General features: G+C 41.2%; 1 protein-coding gene across 1 annotated transcript; it reads right to left on the reverse strand.

Annotated features, from left to right (window-relative positions):
- Positions 1-7,833: 7,833 nt before the first annotated feature.
- Positions 7,834-17,725, reverse strand: ankrd13a (ankyrin repeat domain 13A). Its single transcript, XM_023833403.2, has 15 exons — positions 17,245-17,725; positions 16,491-16,626; positions 15,634-15,758; positions 15,473-15,518; positions 15,090-15,233; positions 14,537-14,726; positions 14,003-14,069; positions 13,451-13,532; positions 12,939-13,000; positions 12,065-12,195; positions 11,782-11,939; positions 11,430-11,546; positions 11,055-11,215; positions 9,683-9,735; positions 7,834-9,576 (listed from the first exon to the last, which is right to left on the reverse strand). Exons 1-15 carry the CDS (start codon positions 17,341-17,343, stop codon positions 9,378-9,380), a joined length of 1,770 nt encoding a protein of 589 aa, XP_023689171.1. The 5' UTR covers positions 17,344-17,725; the 3' UTR covers positions 7,834-9,377.
- Between the last annotated feature and the right edge of the window lie 260 nt (positions 17,726-17,985).

Consider the following 17,985-nt stretch of genomic DNA (forward strand, 5'->3'; position numbering starts at 1 on the left):
GCGCGCCTTTGGGGGGGGGTTCTGTCATGATCCGCTCCGTCCGCTCCTGATGTGTGCCACGCCCCCTCATTATCCACGTGTGCTTTCCCGATCGTGCCCAGCTGTTCCTTGTTGTTTCGGCTTGTCTTTAGTATTTAGTCCGTGTCTGAGTCAGTCTTCCCCAGATCCGTCATTAATGTTTGTGGATGTCTCTGTCTTGTCCACCGTGAATAAACCCCATTTTACCTGCATTCACGGCTTACCTCGCTTGCTTCCCGGCTCGCTCGCTCACCCATCATAACACTGTGTAGTAATGCTTGTGTTTTTACTTTGTTATATGTGTGTGTGTGTAACTCAATATGCAGAGCATTTGTATGTGTTGAATCTATTTTTAAGATTATGTCTTGTCCCATTCAGGGGGACAAGCTAAATTTCACTGTACATCTGTGTAATGACAATAAAAGACATTCTATTCTATTCTAGCCTCACCATGTAACAATTCACTCAACCTGTATTTGAGTGAAGATTGACAGTAGTCTTTTTAAAATCCACTCCTTCCACGCCAAAAAAGTGAAGTAAAAGAAAATAAATACCCCTCCCCTACACACACATATAAGAGAATAAGCTTCCTGACAGGGGTGTGTCACTATATTTAAAGGAACTTCACAGAATCTGTGTTATAATAAGGAATCTATCGCAATACGTTAACATCACAATATCCCAAAATACAATTTGTCCTTTATTTTACATAATAAAAATGTTGATTTTCTGTATTGTTCACTGGTTATTGTTTTCACAACTGCCTAAACAAAAGATGTGATATTTATAGCTGAATGTTCACGTTAAGTATCTTAGTCGAGGGTGCTACAGCCAAGCTGCCCCAGCTGCACGCTGACAAACACGTCCGGCACCTTAATGTCTATCGCCCCCAGCTTCCCCTACATTATATTTTTGTGAAGAATTGCCTGTCTGTCGTATTGCGATTTTCCAGCCATTGGCTGCTCGTGACACTTTCAGGCTTTCCTCTGCTACTTTCACTGCATGATGTGCTGCGCTTCATTATGTAGGAAAAAACAGGTGCTGAGTCACCGGTATGATCTGTACACGAGCCCTTTCTCACTGGAAGCGAGCTTCAGCCTGCTAATATACTGACGAGTAGCAGAGAGCCTGCAAACACACGCCATATATTACACGGCAGTAGGTCCTTAGCCTGTGTGATTCCTCATTTATAATTTACTTTATAATTACGTAGTGTAGTACGTGTGTTATAATTCATCTTTGATTTGCATTTGTAAATCAGATGCAGTAATGCTCCTAAGCAAGAGAAAAATTCAGGTGTTCAACAGAAGTGTTATTAAAGATTTATGAAAAGGGCCACTAAACTTTTACTAGGAGGGTCTGATTTTAAAGTGAATGAGAACACACTAAATTAGTTAGCGTACATTTATTTGTAGGGGGGGTAATGAGCAATTCAGTTCATTTACGATAAACTTGAAGGTATAACTATACTATGTACAATCTGTAAGAAACATTAAAGCTACTATTTTTGGAAGCTGAGACTGTCTACCAAAGAACCACAGCCGTAATAAGCATTAAGAACATTTTTGCCTTGTCAAAATACATAACCTTTCCATCCATCCATCCATTTTCCGAACCGCTAACCTACTCGGTCGCGGGGGGTCCGGACCCTATCCCGGAAGCTACGGCCACGAGGCGGGGAACAACCCATGACGGGGCCAGCCCATCGTAGGTCACACACACATGCGCACCTGGGCAGTTTAGTAACTCCAATTAGTCTCCGCATGTCTTTGGACTGTGGGGGGAAACGCCACGACGACATGGGGAGAACAGGCAAACTTTCATAACCTTTCCGCTTGAATATTTAATTATTAGTTTCGAGCAATGCTAGATATTTTGTGTACTGATGGCATGACATCTTTCTGTTGATTGCGCAACAGACAGGTGTATGGGAAGGCTTTAGGACCCAGAATGCTCCGAAAGTGGTGCGTCTCCTCCTCCCTCCAGCATCCAGTGTTTACAATCATGCGTGTCTTCCGCCCTTGTTTAGCCCTCTTTATTTCGTTTTGTTTGTGTGCAAAGGGGCAGCAAGCCGAATCCAAAACGAACGAAAGGCCGTTTATGGTTCTCCAGAATCAAAACTTGGGTAAGGATTTTGCGAGCCAAAGAATTTCATTAATTACACGCCGAAATGTAGCAAATCGTCATTGCTGCGACCCGTGTCGTTTAACGTTATTGGCGTTCATTGACTGAGCGTTTTAAAGCGGCTCAGATCGTTTTCATTTATTTGATCAGAAACAGGGTTTTTTTCTTTTGAAATGTGACAACTAGCGCCTACATAAATTTAGACAGTCATTCTTAAGGGTAATGCAATTTGTATATATATATATATATATATATATATATATATATATATATATATATATGTATATATATATATATATATATATATATGTATATATATATATGTATATATATATATATATGTTTTCCGTTTAAAATATCGCAATCTGTATTCTTCGTATAATTTACGTAAAATAAACACGTGTTCCCATTGTGTCGCAGTGCTGCTCGTGAGTGTCCTGTCGGTGATCGTACTGGTGATGGTTATCATGGCAGTCTGCGTGTACAAACCACTACGCCGCCGTTAAGCTGCTGGGCCACAGAAGAAGAAGAAGAAATACCATCATCTCATCCTGACCCAAGATGGCCTATCAGTACCCCCGCACCGCCGATACTTCGTCATCACGCCTTTTGAACTGGGATACTTTAGATTAAAATGTCCTGGCCACTGAGGACACGACCAGGCAGGCAAACTGTATTCATATCTTCTACAAGCATTCCTTGAATGTCTTAATGGTTGTGAAAGTTATTTTATTATTTTTACACTGGAAGCGCTTTACATATTTATTTGTATAATATTGACTGGGAAAGGGAAAATAAAAGGGAGCAAATTGCAAGTTCCAAGGTAATACAGATGAGGCATATTCGTGTAGGGTGACGCTGCATGTTGCTCTGATTGCACTGCTTCGCAGGGAGGAAACTGGGGTTTACAAATGGACCTAGTCAGATGTTGCCTTTTTTGCCTTTTATTTGCACGTCGGTGATCTGCTGTTTTGAAAAATAAATCTAATTTTATGTTAGCTATCTACGAAATGTTTCAAAACACCAGCCTCCAATTAAAAATGTAGGCTAGTAGTCAGTCATACCCGACTTTCTACTTCATTTTTTAGTTGAAGCTGTTTAGTAGTTGAGCTGTTTAGTGGTTTGTTGCTCCTGTTTTACAGAACACTTAGCTTGCAGGATGTGATCAAAATTATTTTTGTATTTTTACATTATTTATGAAAAATCGACCTAACTTGTTTGCAGTTATTTATGGCAGAGCTGTGATAATATATTAAGGGTTTTATTATTTTGGGTCCATTGTAGGCCTATATATCGTTAAATAAACTCTTTCCATACATGCATTTTTTACCACTTTCTCCCGTCTTGTTGTTCCTTTATATATAAATGACCGAATACGAGCTGAATCGTTGCATTAAGGCAGGTATGAACTCACGACTGGCGATTCTTGGCGCATTTGAGCGAATTGAATTTGAAGTTAATGTAAATACTTCTGCGAGGAGCAAATAGCCAGCTCATACACCATTACGCCACATCCAGACTGTTCGCGGGTTTCAGGCGGTCATCGCCTTAATGCATTTTATTGTATTATGTTACATTTTACCTCGGTGTTGAGTTATACATTTTGCCCATCTATTAAGGAGTGCGGTATTCATCTGGCACACTTCTATCATGCTATATATCGTAGTCTCTCTCTGTATGTAGGCCTATGTGTATATATATGTCTAGGTGTTTTATGTTCGTAAACAACGGCCGGGTTGTTGTAGGATAGTGGTCAGCAGCCCTGCTCCTGGAGATGTATCACCCTACAGATTTTAGGTGCAGCACCAATTTAACACCATGGGCGTAAATTTCATTTAACAGTAGGGGGGGGACAATAAATATAAAATTTCTCATGAGCAATTTTTGAAGGGGACACAAATAATACAGTCAAATTGTACTTATAAAGATATGTCCCCACAATGAAAAATTTTGCTTCTATTTATTATTGTAGCATGGAGACTGCGTCATTATGGTTATTTTCAAAGTTTTTCTCAGGTTCAATGACAAAGCAGATTTTTCTTCAAAACTATTTATTGCATTGTTTGTTATGTTGTTTACAGTCAAGCCATCAACATACAATAAAATTTAAACGACTGTTTAAATGCATAATAGAAATTGATTATACAAAAAAATACAGTGGGGTCAGCTCGGACGTAGCACAGTGCTCATTTAGTAAATGCACAGCTAAACAATATGCTAATTGTGGCCGTTAATGTTAAGTTACATTATGCCAAGTCGTCACAAATAAAACAATGCATGGGAAACGGCTTTGGCGTGTTAGTTGCAGTGTACTATGCAACAAGCTATTGTAAACAAGCTAACGTTAACTAGATAAGTAATATTTTAATCGCTAATATAGCAGATTCATGGAAAATTACATCGGTAATCAGCATTTTTGCCGCAACTAATTTATGAATGAGTCTGCATCAACTACATTAAAGAGAATCGCTTTATTTAAAGTGAATAAAATACCCTACTTACTGCAGTTCAACATTAATTGAGCCGCAGCCACACACCTGATTCGTGTGTGTAGAGTAGGTGAGATGAACTGGGAAAGCAGGCAGTTGGCCAAACCACTGTGAGGAAGGGGAGGGGGAACTCAACTGTTTCTAAATGCATTTTTTGCGTTTGTTTTTTTCTACTTACAGAATTATTTTAGGTATACATACATATATTTTTCACAATAGATAGTGCGATTTTTTTTTTTATAATTTTTTTGAGGGGGACATGTGCCCATGCCTGACAGACAATCAGACCCTTCAGGTGCATTTCAGTATTAGCTTAGTACTAGCTTTAACATAACTGGCTCTAGTACTTATCTGTGTCAGCTGTGTTAAATTAGGGCTGCACCTAAACTCTGCAGAGTGAAAGATTTTCAGGAGCAGGGTTGGTGATCACTGTTGTAGGTTATACGACGTCATTTACCTTGTTGACAGCTTGACAATCCTTCGTAATATATACCCTAGGAATGCAAACTACTGCACGAAGGGGCAAGATTAAAAACCATGTCTGATAGAGCTATGGAAGCGGAGTGCTCTGTCTCCTCACCTCCTGTACACTCTAGCGAGAAAGCCTACTAAATGGGTCTTCGTTTAGACATTTGGCTATTTCGAATACCACGAATATCATTTTTTGCTTTCAGAACCCTCCGTAACGTTAATAAAATAAGTTGCATGTGTCCATTTTGGTTAGCAGAAATATAGGCCCGCTTAATGTGACATATAACCAGTGGAGTTTCTAGCTATTGCAAACATCAGGGGCTAAGTAAAGTTCACCTAGGGCTTGACTTTTTTCCTTTTCGAAGGAAGACTGGCATTGGGGGTAAAATACAAGGGGCTAAGCTTAAAATACTCGGGAATATAGCCCCGAGTGATCGGACCGAACGACACCCATGCACATAACCCACAGTGAAGCGGGAAACCAGTACGAAATAATTTTTGCTGGAATTGTATATTTATTTATTGTAAAAGGGCCTTCATGCATTATTTATATATCATTTAGAAAAACGATAATCTGTTTAAGATTTTTCTTTTTTAACGGGTGAAGAACGGGCATATTTCATGGCACTGAGGACATCCCCAATTGATACACCTGAGTTCATGCCAATGAGGGCAAAACGAGAACACGTACGTTGACAGATACTCTGCAGCATAATATAGTTAGGCAGTAACATGAAGGTTGGTGATTTGAATCCCAAGTAGACCTAAAGACACGATAAAATAAGTTGATTGTTATACTAGTAATAAATGTTTCTTTTTTTCACAAGAAATGTAGCAATCATGAGAAAAAAAAACTCAAAAGGATTACTCCACCCAGGAAGCTCCTTAAAATCCAACGAAGTACTGTCTTTCGACTCAATGAAAGTGACAAACTCAGCTGGAGAAACATATTAAGTATCACCATAATCATGGAAGACATGGCCCTAGAGGGTTATATTACCTAAATCAGCACTTACACAAACAAAGGATGTTATCTCAACAATGTAGCGAGTGCGCGCTATTCACATGCATAATGCCGTTTCAGTCAGTGCTCGTTCTCCAGTGTAATTCAGCCCTCATTACAATTATGGCTGTTCTGTGCTCTTGCGTAAAGAATTTTTTGTCTGTCAAGGAGTTCGGAGTTGGGATATTTACGTAGGCTTATTTTGTTTGCTTAAATAACATTGTGGATTTACTTTCTATAAGCCAACATTTCTTGTTGGTTACCGATTATGATGACCGGTCATAAGAGGAAGACAAACGCGCGTGCTGTGTTTTGTTGTTTTTCTCATTTTACTGATTTGATATATGTATATGATTTATATATAATTATGTTTTGAAGTCTCTCCTCAATCACTTTGCCCCCAACGCCAGATCCTTTCGGGTTATTGAAGGTAATTGCTGGAGTAATTACATTCTACTCTACACTGCATACCGTTCATATTGATCTCTGTCCAAAAAGCACAACTTTCATTCAAACTATCATAAGGAAAGAGCATGGTCAATGTTAACTTAAAAAAAATGTCTCTAGTTAAAAAGGCGAATGAAAAAGTAAGGCTTTGAATTTTAATTATACCCACATAAATACGTAAAAATCTCCCAGAAATATCAGTAATTCTCAACTAAAGCTGCCGATAAGGGCCGTAGGCTGGATTTTTAAAATACCGAGGTCAAATGTTAGCCCTTCCTATAGGTGCGCCCTGTAATGGATCATTGCTATTGTAGTTTGCAGTGTAAATACTGAGGACCTGACCTCAATGTCCTCAGTGATATGTACGGTCATGCTACCGATACAAGCATTAATTCCGATTAAATCCCAGCATTGCAAAAGTGCGACGGAAAATGTTAATAATATTTTAATTGTGCTGTATAATAAAAACACGAATTTCCATTAATCCTGACATTGGTATTTAACAAATAACCGAAGCATTTTTTTGAATGATGTTGTTTCATCATATATTGCATAACCTCTGTTGCAATCTCTAAACATTTTTGTCCGAAATTCTGACAATGAATAATCGCTGTGTGGTGCTTTTAAGATGTGTGGAGGAGTAATCTAGGGGAATTAAATTCAGTATCCTATTTACAAAAACAAAAATCCTCCTACACAACATGAAGATGACCATGAACGCGACCAGAACAACATTCTTATGGCATAAATTACATTAAGGTAAACTGTTCAGAACGTCTCATTAGTCGGAGCAGCTGTTGAAACAAAATGAATGAACAGAGGCGGTAGCCAAACTTAGCAAGTAAAGCCGAATGCAAACTAACGCGCCCACTTATATCATATCAGAGACCCTGGACAAAAACACAAATAGCACAACCAACCATAAGGACGTTACCATGTCAGGACGAAATTCGCCAGAAACAAACACTGCCACCTTCTGATTAAACAGCAGGAGTGCTGCAAAACTGCCCTATGCATTTCAGTGTCGTTAAAAAAAGCACATTTACAACGTAGCCTTTTTATAATGCTTTTCTGTTTTAAAGATCACATCAGCTGCGTGTACAGTGGTTTGCATTTCCAAGTAAATTCTTATTACAAAAAAAAAAAAAAAATCATAATCACATCTCTGAATGATCAAAGTTTTGTCAGCAAATAAAAGTTTTGTTTGACAAATAATTGATATGCGCAATTGAATATAGCACATATTAATAAAATGTGAATAAAAGCACTAATAAAGAATAATTTACATCACATTTAATTTATTTTAAAACAGTACAAATTAACATAGTTGAACTTAACCTTTAATTTGAATTAGTGGGTGCTTAAGATTTAGCTGAGACAAACAATATGTCAATATCAAAATTTAAGTAACATCCCACTTAAACATAACAGAGCGGTAGAAACGCAGCATACTTTGACAGGGATAGCACCCACCAATTCAAAAGGCACCGCATCCCTGTGTGAGGCTGCGTATTTCTCTATTGATTTGCCCTGCCATACTAAGACAGCGAAAGTTGTATATTACAGATTACCTATAATGATCAGTGAGCTAGGAACTCCTAGTACAACCAGGGCCATACATCAGGAGGTCTCAGAAAACGGTACTGGTGATAAAGTGCTTTTATTTTAAAAAAGAAACATTTATAAACTGAATTGTTTAATGTAATATGTCAAAACGTGAGCTCTATAGTTAATACACCGCATAAAAAAAAAAGTGGTCTCATTTTTGGCATTGTGATACTGAAATTCAGTTGAGATCCTGAAGTTCATTAGTACTGCATCAAAATAAAAAACATTACTACATACTGTTGGCTGTCAGTGTGTTTAACTATCCTGGTTTATTTGTATCAAGAAGTAGGCTTCAAAACAATAAATTTTTAAACTCTTAAATCATCATCAACTCCCTGCCATACATCATCACTTTGGCCTCAAATGCACAGCATGCTGTCGGAATCAAAGCGTGGGAAGACATCGCTCTGTTTGTGGAAAATGCTACATTCAGCAGGGTCCAATTTAAACCCCAGAGGTCACATGTCCCCCTACCTACAGAAACAAAAAGAAAATTCTCAGACTACTCCTCTTACTGGTAAAGGATTACTGGTGCGCCAGCATACGGTCAGTGTTTAACAGTGAACGTCCATGTAAATCGACATATAAAACTATGAGGGAACGGTTTGGAGTGCCGAGCCCCGGCAGGGGTGACACTGCGCCCCGTAAACAGGCACGCTGGCGTGAGTATTGCTCGTCTTGAATTGAAGGGCTCAGAATCTTCTGAGCCACATTTTGATGTCCATCTGGAAGTTTCCTACCTTGATACACATTTTTTTTGAAGAATGGAAGATTATGACATAACCCTGAGAGATCTTAAAAAATCCCTGAAGTCTCTTAACCACATTGCTATAGTATGGATCGCAACATATTATCGGAATTAAATGACGATGCTTTGTTTTCCAAGCTGCAGAATCCAAATGGCATTTTTAAATGTATACCCTAAAAGCAATACTGATTCATGAGACACAGGCATGGCCTGTTAATGGCATGCCTACAACAGGATACAATTGTGTGGGTTTATATATATTAGAATAGTAAACAATAATAATAAATAATGCCTGTCATGAGCAGATGGGGGCTTATGGTTGATAGTACTAGTTAGTTCTCTGCTTGCAGTTAGTTTGGTGCTGATCTGTAGCAGGTCAACTCCTCTAGATCTGGGTTTTGGACATTTTATACTTCTATTGGCAAATAAAAATTTAAAACGCAGACTAAATCTTGCTGCGGCTCCTCCTCTACTTCTCAGTCAGTGAGAGCTTCAGTATTCGCTCCAGCTCCTCCTCTTCCTCTCTCCTCTGTCGCTCCTCTTCCTCCTGGGCCTGTGCTGAGAGCTCCATAGCAAGCTGCAGGTCGCTGTCCGGCCTGCTGGTGGAGCCAGTGCTGCCTGGGCTTGTAGAGTCCCCGAGGTCGACCAGCGGCCCATGCAGGACGGAACTGGAAAGGCAGCAATGCCCATGAACAGCAAGGTTGGGGGTCAACACACAACATACAACAACTGAACTGAAAGGAATTGGAAGCATCCAACCACCGCGATGCCTACCCATTCCCCTGGCTCTTGATCGTCGGGACTACGGGGGTATCCTCCCAAGATGCCTGGAAAAGCAAAATCACAATAATAATAATGACATAACAAATGAAATATTTCTGTCAAGAACACACACGGCGAGCACATTCCATAACTGATTGAGGTTTTAATACAACTGACTGCAAAGCCAGCTGTGGTAAATTAAAACATGCAATGCACAGGTGGAATTTCCTAGTTAAAACACAACACTGAACACTTCTATAAGACAGTTCAAACACTCAGCACCAACTACAGCACCGACCAGCATGAAGTAATTCATGACTCCCACTCAAAATTATTTACTATACTATATGGCCATGACCCTGTTAATTAGAGTAATTGCTTAATTAAGCCACACCCCTGACACAGGTGTATCACAGTCACACAATCTCCTGCAACAAACACCGGCAGAAGAACTGGTGGTTGTACAGGAGAGGTGACTTGGCATCGTCATATGAGATCATCTTTCCAACAAGTCAGAACGCCTCATTGTTGCCCTGATAGAGCTGCACTGGATAACTGCAAGTGAAGTGATTAAAAGGTCAACATGTCTGGGACTGAGTTCAGCTGCAAAGTGGCACACAAACTCTCAGAAAGGGACCTGATCACCCAACATCAAATCTCACCAGAAGGTCCAGCATCTCATGGAAAGCTTTCTCAGAAGAGGAGAGGCTATTATAGCAACAACTGGCCAACTGACATCAGAGTAATTCCCTTAGATTCAGAATGAGATGTGAGCAATTTGGTATCTAATTTTGGTCATATACAGTCAAGACCCCTGTGGGTAACAAAATCCATGGATGCTCAAGTGCCTTATATAAAATAGTGTAGTATTTGTGTACAAGCTACGTACATCCTCCTATATACTTTAAATCATGCCTAGATTATTTATAATACTGGATACAATGTAAATCTTTGTTATATCGGATTGTTTATAGAATAAATGACAAGAAAAAAAAATGGTCTGGATCTTTACTTTCTGGACCTGAAATTTCCACCTCTGGACACAACCATCATAATATGAATGGAAAAATACAGAGAAAATATAAATTCACTCTCGCTCAGGCATGCACCTGTTAACATATACCAATACCCAAGACTACACATCACATTATTTAGCAGATTGAATCTGCAGATGTGGAACCTGTGGATATGGAGGGCTGACTGTAGTGCATTTAAACTACTTATGAATAAAGATACACTAAAAATTAACTGGGTTTATTCTGAAATGCTGAGATTTTGCAATGAGCAGTTGGACAAACAGTTTCCCATATGGAGGGGCTCAGTCATGTGATATGTCCAGCAGCTAGCATGCAGGGGGCAGGGGCCTGGTAACAGGAGACCGCACCTGGCTTGTGCCGCATCCCGCCTCGAGGAGGCTCTGGTGGATGGCGAACTGGAGCAGCTCCTCCTCATGGTCAGAGTACGACACCGCCCGGGTGCCTCCCCGCTGCCGGTAATGTGCGGGTACCTCAAACACACTGGGGCAGACCTGGAAGAGAGGTGGGGCTGCATCGAGGGGTGAGAGGGTAAAACAAAATCCGGGTATGAACTTCATGTAATCGAAGAAAAATCAAGGTTTGACATTTTACACATCACCAACCAATACGGTCACATGAAAGGGTATTCAAAACTGGAATAGAGACCGGCATGAAACCAAGGCTACCGCACCATGTGACCAAAGCTACCGCACCATGTGACCAAGGCTCCCACATGGGCCTACCCGTTGCACTGGCATCCACCTCCGTCGTGGGTGTGGTTTCTGAATTGTCCTCGGTGCTGCATCTGTTCACGTTCCCAAAGGTGATGCGGGCATTCAGAACATGGAAGAGGGGGATCTCTGTAAGAGCAGCACAGGCGCAGTTGTCAGCGGGTGGTGTGCCGCTTAAGGAGAGATATTTGAGAGAACCAAGTCGGAACTGTTGTTTGACCATTGAGTGCCATAGAGACTATGTATCCTGAACTGCTGACCGTGAATCGCTTTCATAAAATATCCACCAGTACAAATGGTTCTGTATCTTGTTTATTAAAGGCTTCAGCTAAACATCCTGGAGTAAATTCATACGCAGATATACCTATCTTGACTGGGAAGCCTGGGGGGAATTTGAGGGTGATGAAGTCACGCAGCCTGGCGAAGTGGCTGCTGGTGCGAGCCATCAGGTCGATGATGGGCGTCACCTGCTCCACCAGGGACAGCGGGTGCTCCTCACTCATCCACAAGGTGGCCTTGAACCTGGAGGAACGAGGCCACAGTGAAGGGGGCACCAACCCCACTAAACTCCCAGCCCCAGATGCCCTCCTACTAATCCACAGTAACCTAAGACTGTTGTCCCTATGACCTTCACAGGCGGGACCAACTTTTGCGTCCGGATGGTGAGCTCAATGGGCCGGCCGATGTCTCTGTCCTGCAGGTCGAAGTCCGGGTCAAAGTACTCCTCGGGCGTGATGGCTGTGGGGTTTGTGGCAGTGGCATACTCCAGGGTCATGTCCTTTTTCCAACACAAAGGTCAAAGGCCAAAAATCACCTTCAGTGGAACATTTAATGAGCTCGGCATCCAGTGCGGACATCCCACAAATAAATGCTGAGATCCAAGTTGCTCACAGTCAGCAGGATGAATCAAATGGAGAATCAGCCAAACTCAGATTAGTCATCATTATCTAGATAAACATTGCTTATCATTATGCAGCGGAAGGTGGCCTTTAATCACATAAAAACATCAAGTAGAGGAGAAAAAGAACAAAACAAGTATCAAAGACAGTCTCATAACTTTGTGTAACCAACACTCAGTGATCTCACTTAGCCCCTTTATCCATCACAGGGTAGCCAGGAAGGACATGGCAGAGGACACCCTGAACAGTATGTGCAACACATGCTAGGGGCAATCCAGTGACACCAGTTCAGCTAAACCACATGCTTCTGGATGTGGAAGAAACCAGTAAACATGGAGAGAGCTCCGCATACACAGAGCCAGCAGCAGGAATCCAACCTGGATGTGAGGCCACAGCACCACCCACCGTGCTGCCATGCTAGCCTCTACCAGCAAAGCCTGACCCAATAGAGACACCATCAGTAATAGCAAACCATGGAAAGAAAAAAATAAAATAAAATCACTGAAGCTGTGATTGGATGAATAATGATGTGAAGAACTCACAGTGGGGTTTTTTTTATATTTCTCTTGAACACTCTAAAATGTTACCTGAGCAAAATGTTTTCAACGTGCTGGCTGCTTACCCCTTGAGCGCTAAAGTGTTGTTCTACCGTTCCCAGGAGAGATTCCAGAATATTCCGTTCATCTGGAAGGAGGTTTGGAAACCAAAGAAGTCACATGTCACTGAGAATAAGAATATATTTACAATATTAAACACGAACGGAAGGCTTTTCTACAAAGACAAATTGATTGAAACAACAAAAAAAAAAAAAGTTACATTTTTATGAAGGGCATATAAAACAGCCTTGTGCTTCCTTTCAAATTTGGCTTTTTGCAGAGTGACACAAAATGCTTTTTACCTGTTTAAGTGTTTTTAATATTAATTTAATAAGGTCTTTGACTGACACCTCTACATATCCTATTAAAGTGTAATACAGATTTAGGGGTGGCGTATACCAATTGAGACACAAAGGTGGACAAAGCATTGAAACACAGGCACAGCAAGTCCCCCCCAAAGTGATTCACTCAACAGGGCCTGCTAATTTCCAGCCTACGCCAGAGCTCAGTGTATTTAAGGTGCAGATGTGCTGGGTACCTTTTATTCGGGCCTTCTCCTCGTCGGTGAGGTGCTCCGTCCTGGTTCGGATGACCACGTTGACGTTGTTCACGGTGAAGACCTGCCACAAGATCCGATTCCGTGTGAGATGGGATTTAGGTTAAGAGCTGAGCTTAACTAACCCAGCAAACCACAAGATGTTCCTTAAATTACTTCTGTAATAATTAACCTTCGAAACATGGAGGTGTCTTCTAGAATGGGTCAAAATGTTGCAAGCAATACTCCATAAAATATTAGTACAATTCTTAACAATTTCATAATAATCTCATGGGATTAATTAAACACTTTAACACTATAATTCAATTAAGTCATTTAAATAAAACTAAGCCAACTTTTTAAATGATAAAACAAGACAAGGGCTCTTTAAGCGATATGGTAAATGTGTTTTCCCAGCAGAATTGAGGCAGGCAAAGTAATGCATTCAAAACTCAGAAAATCTAAACTAAAGCCTAAGGCAGAGGGAGCTCACAACAGAGAGCTTCCTGCCCAAAGGGGATGAAGGATCCTGCCCTCCGCGAGTCCATCTCTCACCTTTGCATCAAAGCCATTGACCACCTCCGTTTTATCTGTCCTCCAGCCCCAGATTCCAGACTTATTTCTGCGGAGTCCATGCAGGGCAACGGTTAACAAAGGGAGCACAGAAGGAATCGCAATAAAAACAGACAGGACAGACACATAGTATCTCTCTCATACACACACACAGACACACACGCTTACATATACAGGTTAAAAGGGGTCAGAATGCAGGGGCAGCCATGCAGTTTCAGGCCCAACAGTGACATGACAGCTCTGCCAGCTACAGGATTCAAACTGGCGACCTTCCAAACCCAGACATTGACTCCTACCCTGCAGAGTCACTCAACTTTTATTGTAGAGCAATGACATAGTTTGCCCATACATCCTTTTGCCAGATTATGACCTAGATTTTGGTCATTAATACGGAGGCAAAACGCAAAGTGCATTGACTGTTTTACACGGTTTTGGCCATGTCACAGCAAACTGGTCCCAGATTTCAGAATTTTACCGAAAATCAGAAAAGCTGAGTTTCTGCTCCCTGAGCTGTACCTCTCGAAGGCAATGTGCCGTGTGTCCAGGAAGGTGTTGACGATGGGTGTGGTCAACCGCTTGGCCACATCCTGCTGTGCAGGCTGCATGGAGTCCAGTGTTACCTCCTCCATCTCCCGGGAGATATCGAAGCGATCCGTGTCAACTACCTGCTCGTCGTGGTTCACCTCCATCAGCTCTGTACAACTGTCTGCATCGGACACAGGCGCAACCACACTGAACTGCTGATCCTCAACTTCCATGATACAACATGTGAAGGTTTGGAAGAACCTTAAACATGTCTGCAGCTGTTGGAGGGTCCATAACCCTGTTCCCCACATACATGCTTAAAGCTTAGATGTTCATGACAAGTCCACTCAAATGATACTTTCTTTGAAGTGCTTTATCCCGGTATTAAGACAGCTGGGAGGTGGCTGGAGACGTTACAGGCAATTCAAACAGAGATGAAGATCCCAGGATGTACGAGTTTAGCCAGATGGTGTTAGCAGGGAGACATTAGCGCAGCCATGTAAACCACTCGATACCCCATGGGGATGTCCAGCAAACAACTCACCATCTCCCCTGAAGATGTAGCTCCTCCTGCCTCTGATCCAGGTCATGTTCTCGAAGCCCAGCAGCGTAGCATCGACCCTCAGGTTGGAGCCACTTTTCCAGATTCGGCACACGTCGCTGGGGCACATCCGTGACACCAGGGGGACTGGGGGGGGCAGAACATGACACAGATCAGCCAATCATGGGCCGAGCCCTTTCTAGGAGACGAATAGCGAAGAGGGGAGAAAAGAGTACACAGAATTTTCATACGAGATATTATTACATATGGATTGAACACAAATTGTATTTTCATTGCTTTTGACACATAGCAATAACATAAATCCATAAATAATTTACGAGGACAAACCCAAGAAGATCATGGAAGCAAAGAAACAAGAAACTCACTCCAGCTGGTGAATTCCCACTTCATCTCCATGTAGAAGTCTGGGGACTGAGACACGGAAATAGGGGGGGTGGGTGATGCAACTGATGATTGCTTCTGAAAAACAGCCTGCTGTGGTTAAATCACAACAGAGTGTCAGAGAGTGGAAGAGAGAGAAGAGCACCTCACGGATCTTGGCGAGTAGCTCGGGAACCCCCCCCAGGGCCGCTGACGCTTTGTGGTAGTCTCGCCTCTGTACAACCAGCGCCACCATCTCGGGGTCTCCTGTGCTGACAGCCTCCTGCAGCACTGAGAACAGGAGGGCAGACATTTCATTAACTTATTGCTGCTGTCGTCGTCGTTTCAGGTTTTTATCATCATATGTGTTCCGAGGAAATTCTCATGCCACAATTGAAGGGGAGGGGCCCGGTGCATAAGGGCACAACGGGACAAACAGCAGTCCAACAAAAGACGAGACGTGAAATAACAGTGCTTTTATTTTACAAGAAGTGAAATAAAATGCATTAAATAGGTGGTGCATCGGTGAAGGATTTGCAAATAGTCATGGAGGTAGTAATGTACAGATTTAGAAGGGAAGACATTATATTTGAACTGGACTTCACTGTACCCTGGTCAATACCATTACTATGCTTGATATTTGTATCAGACATTATGTTATCCTTTTAATCAAATGATTTTTTTTTTAAAAAAAGGGTATTTGGGATTAGGGATTTTGAACCAGCAATCTTCAGGTTATAGTGTATCCTGCTCCAACAAGACTTCTGCAATGTGCAGGCACATTATATGCATATTCAGGCTAAACATGGAGCGAGGATCATGATTCTAATTGCACTAATTTTATAGTGATGATGCTTGGAATTGATGCAAATCTACACATCACCTATGGGTTAAAACAGTTCCAAGCTGCTAAGCTATTAAGAAAGCTTCGAGTACATACATGAATGTATGAAATTCGTCAGATCAATTTAACCACCAAGTGATCAACTGACTATTGCCACAAACTGGCACGAGTCTGCCCACCTGTCCATCCTTTGGCATTCTCTTTGGTTACTTGGGCGCCGTGTCTCAAGAGGACTCTGACCGACTCCAAGTGTCCCAGTGATACGGCCAGGTGGACAGGTGTCCGTCCCCGAGGATCAACGACTTCTACGTTGTTCTAAGAAACAGAAAAAGTCAGAAAGCCAGAGAAAATAATGAGTCAAAGCTCCCCGTTTCACCGAATGCCCATTCTGCATACATAGTTTTATCAGAAATAACTGATTGGATTCTTGGGGGGAACACTTATCGTTGAGGCATTGGACAATCGACTGAAAAACACACGACTAAAAGCAACTGTGACTGCATGCAAATTGAAACAGAAAACCACACAGGACAGAATGCGTCGTAATAATCTAGTTCAAACATTTAATGTGCAAGTTTAGAAAACCACTGTACGCTTTCATCAATTTATGTAATATTTCAGTCTATCCGATATTTTATTTCAGCCACCCGAACGCAGTTTTAAGTCGTAGCTACAACCACTAACACTTCAGGTGAAGCTAAATCAAGAAAATAACTGAGCAAGTAGAACCTAACTCAAACACCGATATCATAATTTTATCGTGCTGTTAATCAGTAAAATACCGCTTAATGGGCAATTAGCTAGCAACCGATCTAAAATGTTGACGTAAGACAACTAAAACGCACAGAGCCATTAACAGCAGTTTGCGGCACCGCTCACCCAGTACATCAAGCATGCACTTGTAGGTAAACCTTAAGAGACATACTTACGTACCGTTTTTATCTCATTTTCTAGTTGTCTATAATCGTTTTCCCAAACCAAAAAATGCAATGGCCATTTAATCCTAAAGTCTTCCTTTGAAACGGAACTCATTCTGCGTAAACTGAATTATGGTGGAGATTCTAATCCGGCGAGCAACTTTCACACGGCCGCCGAAAACCCAGAACTCTAAATCCGCACGTTTTAACGCCAATATAAAGCAAAACCTGCATTCGTCCAAACAAAACGAAAATTAGACTACTCGTAAGTCAAATGCTGGACTAACTTTTCAAAATAAAACTTTTGTACAACAAGGAAGTGACAGGTTGAGTCTATTGCCTCAATGGGGGTGTTTACAATAAAGAAATCTCACCAAGAATACCTTAACACCAATAATATTGATAGATATAAAAAGAATTTATCTTTTATCATTCTGTTTTTACAAAACTAATTAGGATTGCTATTTTCTTTTCAAATAAATAAATGTGCAAAAGCTTGACAAGTGATTAGTTCCGGAACCTAGACGATACCATTTTATAACATAGGGGGAATTACAATTATACTTGATTATATATGCTTTTGTTATAAATTGGATAACCTTTCACACATGTATTTAGTATTTTGTTTATTTTTCATAGCATATGTTTTTAATAGCTGTCGCAGAAGTTGTAATTAATGGAAGGTCCTTGCGGGGAAAAAACAAGATCAAAGTGTCCAGTTAGCTACGTAATTTGCTTAAATTTCAGAACACCCAAT

This window comes from Paramormyrops kingsleyae, chromosome 2, assembly GCF_048594095.1.
Source record: "Paramormyrops kingsleyae isolate MSU_618 chromosome 2, PKINGS_0.4, whole genome shotgun sequence".
Lineage (NCBI taxonomy): Eukaryota > Metazoa > Chordata > Actinopteri > Osteoglossiformes > Mormyridae > Paramormyrops > Paramormyrops kingsleyae.

Excerpts from the sequence above, each read along its gene's own strand:
- ankrd13a (XM_023833403.2), bottom strand. The coding sequence starts at position 17,343 with ATGAGTTCCGTTTCAAAGGAAGACTTTAGGATTAAATGGCCATTGCAT. Across the intron at positions 14,727-15,089 it reads CTACATCTTCAGGGGAGATG|ACAGTTGTACAGAGCTGATG; the intron begins GTGAGTTGTTTG and ends TGTCCGATGCAG. Across the intron at positions 11,216-11,429 it reads GGTGGATGCCAGTGCAACGG|CCCCACCTCTCTTCCAGGTC; the intron begins GTAGGCCCATGT and ends CCCTCGATGCAG.